The following is a 12,241-nucleotide window of genomic DNA, read 5'->3' on the forward strand; positions in this document are numbered from 1 at the left end:
CCAGCGGCTAGGATGTGTCTGATTAGAGCTGCGGCACAGCATGTCCCCTGCTACATTGAGGTTTATGGCAGTGACCACAATGGCCGAGCACGACTTGTTTGGGAAACTAGGTCCTAACAAAGGTGCCTGAGGTGCCGCACCTGCTGCCTTTTGTAATGCTGTGAATGAATGGCCGTGTTTACATTACGTCTGACCATTATTAAAGTGAAACCCCTCAGGTTATTCAATTGTTGCATCTTATTTGGGAACAGTTTTTTGTATTACATGGGTTTGGTGGTTGTATAGTCTGTTGTGTGTGTATTGCTCATGCATCCTCATCCATGCTCGGCGTATGTGTTGTCCAGGGGCGTAACTTTATGGGGTGCAGACGTTGCGATCGCACCTGGGCCCAAGAGGTTTAGGGGGCCCTTATGGTGTCACTTTCCCATAAGAGAAGACTATTACTATAAACTATACATTATAGTCGGGGACCTGGCACAGACTTGGCACTGGGGCCCATCAGCTTCTAGTTACGCCACTGGCGTTGTCACAAGCGAGAGGAGAGTAAGTCACTTGGAGGAGCTTATCTACCATAGGAACCAAGGATCATACATGGAAAGATTAGGTATGCTCCATTATTACCCCAATATTTTTAGGAGTCCCCATACACATAAAATAGTCAACCAAGAGTGGCACATAGGACGAAGGAATTGGGTACTATAGGTACCAGTCTTCAGAGGTTCCTGACAAATTTGATTCCTATGGTTGGTTTTCTTCTCCAAACTTTCTATCAAGGACAGGGTAAACCCAGCACAAGGTCAATGTCCTCCATGGAGATAATGGATCTGAACCATATCTGGTCCCATAGCTCCGGGACTTGCACAGTGCGCTGAAATATAGCAGGTGGCAATGTATACCCTGGGCTGGCACATAGGAATATCTGATGTTTAGGGAATTGCAGGTCAGGCCCTTGGTTGAGGATCATATTTTTTAACTGCATAAGTAAAACATAAATCCAACCAGATAGTGATCTATATAATAATGAAGATGTATACTCTGTATACTAGACATCGTGCAACTACTCCCAGGAGTAAGCCCTTTAGATGTAGGGTCAGAGTGCAGGAAAATGATCACTTTAGATGATACTTTATGTATAATGTGGAGCGTTCTTGTATTTGCCTCCAGATATAGGTTGATATCTTTTCTACTTAACCCTTTGATCCTACAGCCTGGCATTATGGCACTGTAAATGCATGGTGATAGACTGTTAAATAAATAGTATAGGATTTAATCAGTTCTTGGCATCTTCCCTTTTGCAGCGATCCATCGGTTTTGGCATCGCTGTATGATTGTTTCTCTATCGGTTATGCCTTGCTCTGTGCGGTCTTGTGTTCTGGTCGCTCGTGTACTTGGCCATTCCCTTATAACAAATGTCTTATTATTTTTCTGCAGTTTCTAATGGGATGAACCATTCTCCTCCAACCCTGAACGGAGCTCCGTCTCCTCCACAGCGCTCCAGCAATGGTCCTTCCTCATCTTCGTCGTCGTCTCTGGCCAACCAGCAGCTCCCTGCTACATGCGGGGTCCGGCAGCTCAGCAAACTGAAGAGGTTCCTCACCACATTGCAGCAGTTTGGCAACGATATCTCTCCAGAGATTGGGGAGAAGGTCCGAACGCTTGTCCTTGCCCTGGTGGTAAGTTTTTGTTCACCACCCCTTTCTCATCTACCATGAATATATGCCCTGTGTATTGGTAGTAGTACTGTAGGGACTATGCACTAAGCCACCATTGCAGTGGTAATGGGTTATAGGAAACCATTGAAATTGCCTCCAATGTCTTTGTGGTGATTGTAACGTCTTGTATGTTCCGCAGAATTCAACTGTAACCATAGAAGAATTCCACTGCAAGCTCCAGGAGGCCACCAACTTCCCTCTCCGACCATTTGTCATCCCGTTCCTCAAGGTGAAAATCCTAGCTATATCTGTGGTGAATCATAATTTACTTATTGGGTTAAATCTAATCTGGATGCGGATTCTATCTTCAGGCCAACTTGCCGCTTCTCCAGAGGGAGTTACTGCACTGTGCCCGCGCTGCCAAGCAGACTCCCTCCCAGTACTTGGCGCAGCACGAACACATCCTCCTCAATACCAACACTTCTTCTCCATCCGACTCCTCCGAGCTGCTCATGGAGGTCAACGGGAACGGAAAGAGACACAGCCCCGAAAGGTAAAGGGTTAATGAGCTTGTGTTAGACTATACAGCCAGGTAGGGAATATGGCAGGTCCCTGATCTTGTCTCATTTGCAGGAGAGAAGATAATGGCTTCGAAAGAGAACCTCTACCACCAGAGCCACCGGTCAAGAGGGTCTGCACCATCAGTCCGGCCCCCCGCCACAGCCCAGCTCTATCTCTACCCCTCCTGAACCCCTCCAACCAGTTTCACCCAACCCCTCCGCCCCTGCAGCACTACACGTTGGATGATATTCCCGGATCACAATTGTACAGGGAGCCGCTGGGCAAGATGGTGGAATGCAGGGATGGAAGAGAGCGTCACCATCCTGTAACAGCAGGTACTACACCCAAACTTCTCAAGAACTACAAGAACTCCCTGACCATATGAGCTGTAGTCATTTATAGTGTCATCTTATTGTTCCGTCTTTAGGAATCAATGGCAGCCTAAACAATGGTTACCAAGAAGAGCTTGTAGATCACAGGCTGACGGAGAGAGAATGGGCAGAGGAATGGAAACATCTAGATCATGTAAGTCCTATCTAGAGCACTTTTTGGTTTTCTATGAATATGGTTGGGATAAGAAGAAAAACGTCTAAGTTCAGCTCTGTGCGCCACCTGCAGTTTGGGAGGGTAGGGGGGACCTACTTCATCCAATGAGTGGCCTCCACGGACACCGGACGGATCATTTCTTGTGTTGTCCCCTGGTCCTAGGAGAGCACATAATGAATGACATGACCGATCCAGAACTTCCTGTGCCTGTCTGACTATTGTCTTATGCCAGCTCCATGGGAGTTGCCATATTCGTGGAAAACCTCTTTAAACAAAATCTACCATCAAAGGGACACTTGCTCATAGATCCAAGCAACAGGAGCGTTCTTATATATGTTATCCATGGCCTCCTTCTTTCTAATATCAACTTTTGGTAATGAGGCTGGGGGCAACTCTGAGGGTGTTTCCAGAGCCCCTTAGTGTTGTAGCTTCACAGGCTGTAAGAATTAACATAGTAGGTCTCCCCTACCCCTGCACTTTCTGCTGCTGCTAGATTACACAAGCAGAGGGAGTAGGGAGAGAGCAGGGGTTCGGTGAGACATGTTTTGCTCATTGTAACAGCCTGTGAATATGCAAAACTGAGGGTCTCTGGAAACAGTATGCTAATAATCCAATAATGCTCTGCCAGAGACTCTCCGTGCTGTAGCTGCACAGGCTGTTACACAGTGCAGAGACACATCTCACTCTGCTTTCTCGACCATTCCCCACCCCTGCCTCCTGTAATCTGACACAGTGGGAGTGGGGAAGTGCACCTGCACAGTGTAACAGCCTCCAAAGCTACAGAATGCAGGGACTCTGGTTACGACACCCCCCAGAGCCCATTTAGCTCATTAGCATAAGTTGATTTTAGAAGGAAGGAGGCAATCTATAAGAATATTACTACAATCACAGTAACTGGACCTATGAGTAAGTGTCCCTGGTCTATCATGCTGGACTTTGTTGGTAGATTCCCTTTGTCAAATGATAACTAAAGGTTTCTTTGAGACAATTTTAGGCTTGTTATACAGAACCTGTTATGAGCACCCAGTCTTATAATCTGTACTGTAAAATACTTCTCATCAGACTTTTGTGAAACTGGAATCTCTAATAAACATGTTCTAGCCTATACTTTTTTGTAGCACACATACAGCGCCCTCTAGTGTATAAAAGGAAAAATGACATTTTTACAATTTTTTTTTTTTTTAAAGGCCCTGAACTGCATCATGGAGATGGTAGAAAAGACCAAGCGATCCATGGCCGTCCTGCGCAGGTGTCAAGAAGTGGACCGGGATGAGCTGAATTACTGGAAGAGACGCTACAGCGAGTCCTCCGAGCTGAGGAAAGGAAGCGAGCACTTAAGCCGTCAGCACAGTCCGACCTCTACAGACTCCGGCAACAGCGGTGAGAAAATGTGTCCTCAACATGGAAGGATGAAAAAGTTTAAAAACTTCTTAATTCCATCCATGTAATTAATACTACAGTCAGAGGAACACAAATAAAAGGAGGGGTCTCGTTGTAACCTATAGGACATCTATGTGTTGCCACCGAATATATGGTGGAAGCTTAAAGGGAATCTACCATAAAAATCGGGCATGATCAACCAGGGACATTACTCATAGATCCAGGCACCGTGACTGATAATCTTCTTATATTTCTTATCCCTGGCCTCCTTCCATTTAAAATAAACTTTTATGCTAATGAGCACTGGGAATACAACAGGGGGTAAGGTTGAGACAGTGTAAGTCTATGATGCCAGTATAATTTTAAAAGTTGATTTTAGAAGTGCTGTGGGGGAGTAACCAGACCCCCGTTGTGCTGCAGATTACACTGCGCAGGATTAGGTAGATGGCAGGGGAAGTGCAGAAGGAGGGGAGACCGTGTAACAGCCTGTGAAGCTACAGCACAGAGGCGCTTTGGTAATGTCCCCAGAGCCCTTCTGGATCATTAGCATAATTTTAAAAATAGAAAAAGGAGGTAATGGATTACAACTATCAGAATATTACCACAGTCATGCTGTGCTGGATCTGAATAAGTGTCCCTGGTTTATCAGGATGGATTTTGATGGTAGTTCCCTTTATAGATAATATGTCGCTCCTAACGCCTGTACAATGTAAGGGTTCCTATATATGTGAAGGATGAAAAATCCACGTAATGTGGATTTCTCAGACCAAGCACAAAACCAAGGATGGGACTCCTTGCATCATATATCACTATGATGCTCAGAGTCCTGTTCTCTGCTGTGTGGTCGGTCCGCAAAATCCAGTCAGTCCACTGTGTGTTTTTTTTTTTTTTTTTTACGGACCCAACACGGTCGTGTGGTGCCGTACCTAGTTGGATGTAGGAAGGACCTGGAATAATTTTCTACCTTGTCACTTTCACAGACTCTCAGAGGGAATTTGGAAGCCGAACCGGAGGAAACTATGTTACTGATGAAATCTGGCGGAAAGCAGGTATTGCGCACCTCAGATTGTACAACCATATGCGAGTTCTGTAGAAATGTTCATTTTAGGGGAAATATTATTTTTAATTTACTGAGTTTTTATAATATCCATAATGGAAGAGATTTTGTTTGTCTGCACAGAAGAAGCGGTGAACGAGGTGAAGCGTCAGGCCGTGTCCGAGGTGCAAAAGGCGGTATCTGAAGCCGAGCAGAAAGCATTCGATATGATTGCGTCCGAGAGAGCCAGGATGGAGCAGACGATCGCTGATGCCAAGAGGAGGGCGACAGAAGATGCCTTCCTTGTAGTGAATGAGCAGGAGGAGTCAACTGAGGTAAGGAATGGAGATAAATGGGGGTCCTCGTCTGTGCTTGAACACTGGCCACCACCTAAGGCCTTAACATTTTGCAGATTTCCGAGTTATCCTAGAATAGGCATAATTGTGTGTCTACATACAGAATATTCCTATTTGACCTATATTTTTTAGCAGTTTTCCCTTCTTCATGCTCTAATTATAATTCACCACTGTCTCAGAGCTGACGGGAAGTGGGACTAGTTGTTGTATAGTCTCCCATATACTGCACATAGAGAGGAGAATCTGTTACACTTCAGCAGATTGATATCAGGCAGAGAAATGCGTATTTTATATTGACCAAAAGGAATTATTCCCCAGAACATATTGTAAATAAAAAATAATAATAATGAAAGGATCATAGTTATTCGTGATGCAAGGAGTCCCTGCTTCCTGTGAAACTACTGCACCATTTTGTAATCCTGTTTTCTGTACAGCCTGGTCGTTCCAAGGGTATGTGGGGGACTCCTTGCATCATATATAAAACTATAATGCTGGGACTCCTGTCCCTGTTGTAGTGATCAGTCCGTGAAATGCGACCATGTGCCGCGTTTTTGAATAAGCCCTGACTTTAATAATAATACGCTCCTTCTTTGCAGAGCTGTTGGAACTGTGGCCGTAAAGCCAGCGAGACTTGCAGCGGATGTAACATTGCCCGATATTGTGGGTCGTTCTGCCAGCACAAAGACTGGGAAAAGCATCACCGTATCTGCGGGCAGAACCTACACGGCCCTTCAAAGGCACTGACTCCTGTCCGCTCCTTAGTACCCAAGCCTTCGGACCCCATTCTGCTTAGTCCTGGCGTCGAAAGGTCATCTAGCGCCACCTCACGTTCTTCCACTCCTGCATCGGTCACTGCTATCGAAAACTTGTGAATGTGGAACTTGCTCTCCGTTGTCTTGTGTCTTTTATTACTTGCCCGCCTACAAGGACTATGGATTACTCTAGAAGAATATAGGTATCCTCTGACCCTTTATCAGAGATGGATTTTATATATTCTTGTATGTGGTGGACCAAACCATTGCACAAGACCTAAGAACCAAATATTATCCAAGAAGTTCTCTTCCCATCCAACAGGAACATGGCTGCAGACCACTTGTGGTCATCTGTGGGCCTCAAGATGGAAACCCCTTATTGATAACCTGGGAACTTCTTTGATGGCTGAGACTTAAAGACTGAAGTCCCTACTACACCAAAATGGCAGCACAAGCAATCCCGTTGCTCCGGTGCATGTTACTACTTATGTATTTCATCTTGTCGTACATTACGTCTTTATTTTAATTTTTTTGTGACTTTTAATGTAAACCTTTTTGTAAAATGGCTGCTAAGCCCCTTCATGTATAAATCCCTGAAAATTCTAGATCTCAAATCCGATATCCGAGAGGGTTGGGGTGGGTTCATACATTGGGAAATTTATTGCAGAATATCCGTTCCCCGCTTCTGAATGGGAATGGGTTTATAGGTGGACTGGTCCGAGCCTGCACGTGGCTAAGAACCGGTTTTTTTGTAAGACCCACTCAGAGGACGGAGATAATCCGGCAGCGTGTGACTCTACCCGCACCGATCACAAGTGAAAGGTGGAGCTAATGCGACGCGTTGCATTGTGGGTAACTGTCCGATTTATTCATGGAGGCTTCAGAAGAAGTCGTGTTGTACCAGCCCACTCTTGTAAATATGGATATACCATAAAACTACATGTGCTGCACGCTTACTATGCAAAATGGTTCACATAAATGTTTAAAACTGTGATACACCCGACTTTAGCTTTACTGTCCCTTTAAATGTGTCCATACCATAAATAATTATGTTCCATATTGTCTGATCAGCGTTCGGTTGTGTTCCCGAGGTGCGATAATAAGGTTCTTCTTGTTTCATTGCTGCAGTGCATTAACAAATGGCAGATGGTCTTGATTCTAAAATCCTCCGTTTTATGTACACAGCTTCTACACAGACCTAAGTGTCCCTAAAGTTCTGTACAACAAGCAGATCCTATGTGTTACAGACCCTTAATAGGTCAGAATCTGGTCCAGCCAACTATTTTATGTTTGGGGAGGAGGTCTCCTGACTCTCTGACGCCAACATCTAGGAAGGATTAGGAATGGTCACTTAAAAACATCATCCCCTGTTATTTTTTTATTTTTTTGGGGGGAGAAACTTTTTTTTTTTTAGGGTTACAATTGAGTAATGCCGTATATGAAATTTAAGAAAAATAAAAAATCTCTCCTAGAATTTTATTCTTCTGTGTATAATCTGTTGTTGGAGCCTCTCCTCACAGCGCCTTGATGGAAGGCAAGCCCCTCCCCTTTATGGTCTGACCACCTTAATTAGTATCAGCAGGACAGTAACTAAGGCCGCGGTCACACTTTCCACTAGCGTTGCAATCATAACGCGATGCTAGCGCGCGCATGGGTCTTGGCCCGATCGCGCATGCGTTTCCAGGTAAATGCATGCGATCGATAACCAGGCCCGGTGTCTTGCATTTAAACAATGCATGACACTGGGGCCTGGTTACCGACCGCATGCATTTCCCTGGGAAGACATATGTGATTGGGCCAAGGTCCGCCCCCTGTGCGCTTGCGTCAAGTTATGAATGCACTGCTAGCGGAACGTGTGACCACGGCCTTAAAGAGACCCTATTGGGACCCTAAACCAGCTACAGGTCTGGATGGATGAGACCTGTCCGTGGGCTCAAAATAAAAAACTAAGGTTTATTGGATTCACATATGAAGATCTCGGTGTCAGCACCACTTCTCATGTTGCTTTAATGAAGCGCAGATAACACCCCGGCTTCACTGCGCATGCACTGTACTTATGGCACTATCGCAGTGATGTCAGCTTTTACTATGCCATTGTTATTTGCCAGAGCGTGGAGGTGCCGAGAGCTTAGGAATGAGTGTCCTGTGTTTTTTGTTTTTGTTTTTTTCTTTTTGAATGGCCCACAGATAAAACTGGACAGGGCAGTTTTTGACACTAAATTCCACAAAGACCTGAGGGTTGCTTGGTGTCCCGAATAGCCCGGACAAGAGTTTTCCATGAATATAGAAACCCTTAAGAGGCTGGGAAAGAAACATTAAGGCCCGTTCCACACTTGCGAGTGTGATGCGATGAACTCGCATCACACTCGCAACGCATGCTGCCGGGAACGCACGGCCCGAACACTGCACCGCGGGAGTGAACTGACATGCTGAGTTCACTCCCGCAGTGCACTGTTCGGGCCGTGCGTTCCCGGCAGTATGCGTTGCGAGTGTGATGCGAGTTCCATCGTATCACACTCGCTAGTGTGGAATGGGCCTAACACCTCTATGGCTCCCAAGTCCTGTTGGCAATTGCTGGTTTCGGACCCTGTGCCAGAACGAAAGTTCCAGGTGCTCCTAGGACCCCTGTCATCCAATGACTGACCTCCTCCGACAGAGGAAGTGAAGTCCCCTGGTCAGAGAAATCCAGTCATCGGACCTGTGACCCCCTCCCTCTAGAAGCCCTGGTTGGGTGCAGGCCCAAAAAGTACATTAGAAACATGGGTACGGAGAACTGGAATAAGCATGTGTTTATTCATGGAACAAGCCTTAGACTACTGTAAGACATTCAGCGCAAACTAAACTCAGAACTTATTTGTAGTCTGTTACTATGCAGGCAGATAAAAGTTGAGACAAAACTGAATTCTGGTGCAGACTGGACATAAATACATGTGCAAACTAAAAAGTGTGCTCTAGCCACGGAGCAATACTGTGCACAAAGGGGCGTCCCAGTGCTTATTTGCACCAGCCGCCACATTTATGTCGGAAGTCTGACATAATTGTGGTGCGCGCCTGTTAAACTGAGTGTACCTGAAAAAAACTGTTGCAGTCAGTTTAGAGGGCATCTACTACCAGGATGAAGGACTGTATGCAAATCCATACTCTATAGGTGTTAATGGAGCCTGGAGTCCCTCAAGCTCTTTCATCCTGGTGGTAGATGTCCTTTTAAGCACTGTGGTCGCCCGCAGGTGGTGCCAGATCCATGAAAACCGTGTTTCGCTCTTCATGAATCTGGCGCACTCTGCTGGATAGTTAAGTGGCTTGATTTTTAGAAGCACTGTGGCCAGTAAAAAAAAGTGAACTCCTATAATACAAACTCGCCAATCGGCAGGGTAGTCCTGATAAATTTGGGCAGATAACCATCACAAATAAAAATGTTTTTGAGTGCTAAACCCCTCTACATGGCTCCTCCCCCACAATCTTGCGTCCAAAGACGAAGCACTGCTAAATGCAAACCTCATTGTGTCCGTCTTGGAGTTGTCTAATTTTAAGTGGTCCTATTAAATTTAAATTTTTTTTCCGATTGCTTCATCCTTAAAAGAAGCCGTAAATTTTCTATATTCTCAGATATTTCATAAATAAGCTATGTAAATGTGTATCCTGTTTGGATAAGTGAGGTGTTTATTACCAAGTTTATTCAATAAATTCAGGTTTATCAACGTCTGTGGTGTGACATGTCGTGATTATTGCTTTGTGCATCTTAAAGGCGACCTCCACCTCTACATCTGTCAGCCACATAACATTTCTTATTTTATACAATACTAGCTGTAGCTCCTCACGTTGCCCTCGATGTTGCAGAATATCCGTTCCCCTCTGAATGGGAATAGGTTTATAGGTGGACCGGTCCGAGCCTGCGCGTGGCTGAGAACAGGTCATAGGTTTTCTGTAAGACCCATTCAGAGGACGGAGAAAAACCGGCCGCGTGTGACTCCACCCTCACCGATCACAAGTGAAAGGTGGAGCTAATGCGACGCGTTGCATTGTGGGTAACTGTCTGATTTATTCATGGAGGCTTCAGAAGAAGTCGTGTTGTACCAGCCCACTCCTGTAAATATGTATTTCTGAGAAAACGACATGTGCTGCACGCTTACTATACAAAATGGTTCACATAAATGTTAAAAACTGATACACCGACTTTAGCTTTACTGTCCCTTGAAATGTTTCCATACCATAAATAATTATGTTCCATATTGTCTGATCAGCGTTCGGTTGTGTTCCCGAGGTGCGATAATAAGGTTCTTCTTGTTTCATTGCTGCAGTGCATTAACAAATGGCAGATGGTCTTGATTCTAAAATCCTCCGTTTTATGTACACAGCTTCTACACAGACCTAAGTGTCCCTAAAGTTCTGTACAACAAGCAGATCCTATGTGTTACAGACCCTTAATAGGTCAGACCGATTTGGCAAATTCTGTGCAGCGCTGCGTAATCTGTGTGCGCTATATAAATAAAGAATTATTATTATTAGATTCAGGTCCAGCCAACTATTTTAACCCCTTAATGCTCTGCGCCGTAGCTCTACGGTGCAGAGGTATATATGAAGAGGGCTCACGGGCTGAGTCCTCTTCATACAAGGGTGGGGGTTTTTGCATATTGCAGAAAACCCCCCCCACTATTAACCCTTTCATTGCCGCCGGCAAAGCCGCGCCCCGGAACGCCATGGTAGCCTCGGGTCTTCGTTTGACACGAGGCTACATGGCTTCTGCAGATTTGTTACAATGAGCCAGTGGCTCATTGTAATGAATGTGCTGCAAAAATGCCATATATTGCAATACAGAAGTATTGCCGTATATGGTAGGAGCGATCTGACTATCTAGGGTTAGTGTACCCTAGATGGTCTAAGAAATAGTGGGGAAAAAAAAGAAAAAAAAAAGTTTAAAAAAAGAAAAAAAATTAATAAAATATTAAAAATTCTAATCACCCCTTTTCCCTAGAACGGATATAAAACATAATAAACAGTAAAAATCACAAACATATTAGGTATCGCCGCGTCCCAAAATGCCCGATCTATCAAAATATAAAAACGCTTACGGGAGGCGGTGACCTCCGAGGTGGGAAATGGCGCCCAAATGTTCGAAATGCGACTTTTACACCTTTTTACATCACCTCACACATCTCCGTGCACCAAAGTATGAAAAATGAACCACAAAAGCAAGACAGGATGTATATCAATGGTACAACAATCTTTATTAAATCCAAAATGCAAAAATATAAAAACAATTAAAAAGCACTAAATGTGCCAAAGTCCAGCGACCAACCCTGGGCACAATGCAAGAAAAGTCATGAATAAGGTATACATGCCAGGACATCAGAGCCTGGTTTGGCTCAAAGCTACCAACAATTAAATAAAGACATAATCAAAATGCAATCATGTAAGTAACAATAAGGTTATAGGTAGCTTGGCCATTGAAGAGGTAATGACAAATAGTTACCTAAAGTGCATGGTGCAGTCGGGGAGGGGGCTGGAGAAGAGGTTCCCCACGCGTATCGCCTGTGCTAGCAGGCTTCCTCAGGGGTAAGTGTGAGTGATATATGCAGCAGATATATAAAGGATAGAGGGACCCACCTCCAAATGCAGCCACCCATACAGAACGCTTCCCAAATCAGTCGCTGGCGTGTGTTCCGGGAACCGGAAGTGACGTATCGGGAACCGGAAGTGACGTTCCGGAAACCGGAAGTGATATATCTGCTGCATATATCACTCACACTTACCCCTGAGGAAGCCTGCTAGCACAGGCGATACGCGTGGGGAACCTCTTCTCCAGCCCCCTCCCCGACTGCACCATGCACTTTAGGTAACTATTTGTCATTACCTCTTCAATGGCCAAGCTACCTATAACCTTATTGTTACTTACATGATTGCATTTTGATTATGACTTTATTTAATTGTTGGTAGCTTTGAGCCAAACCAGGCTCTGAT

The 12,241-nt window shown here is 44.9% G+C and overlaps 1 protein-coding gene across 4 annotated transcripts in view; it reads left to right on the forward strand.

The window, feature by feature from the left end:
* Nucleotides 1–7,762, forward strand: part of CBFA2T2 (CBFA2/RUNX1 partner transcriptional co-repressor 2) — a 28,698-nt gene extending 20,936 nt beyond the window's left edge. For all 4 annotated transcript variants that reach the window (XM_072112195.1, XM_072112197.1, XM_072112194.1 and 1 more), the window contains exons 3-11: nucleotides 1,432–1,673; nucleotides 1,852–1,941; nucleotides 2,024–2,205; nucleotides 2,286–2,548; nucleotides 2,641–2,738; nucleotides 3,947–4,139; nucleotides 5,120–5,188; nucleotides 5,320–5,510; nucleotides 6,128–7,762. In XM_072112195.1, coding sequence (XP_071968296.1) covers nucleotides 1,432–1,673; nucleotides 1,852–1,941; nucleotides 2,024–2,205; nucleotides 2,286–2,548; nucleotides 2,641–2,738; nucleotides 3,947–4,139; nucleotides 5,120–5,188; nucleotides 5,320–5,510; nucleotides 6,128–6,403 — 1,604 coding nt within the window. In that variant the 3' untranslated portion in view covers nucleotides 6,404–7,762. The remainder of the gene's footprint in view (nucleotides 1–1,431; nucleotides 1,674–1,851; nucleotides 1,942–2,023; nucleotides 2,206–2,285; nucleotides 2,549–2,640; nucleotides 2,739–3,946; nucleotides 4,140–5,119; nucleotides 5,189–5,319; nucleotides 5,511–6,127) is intronic.
* Nucleotides 7,763–12,241: the final 4,479 nt, after the last annotated feature.

Source organism: Engystomops pustulosus, chromosome 6 (genome assembly GCF_040894005.1).
Source record: "Engystomops pustulosus chromosome 6, aEngPut4.maternal, whole genome shotgun sequence".
Taxonomy (NCBI): domain Eukaryota; kingdom Metazoa; phylum Chordata; class Amphibia; order Anura; family Leptodactylidae; genus Engystomops; species Engystomops pustulosus.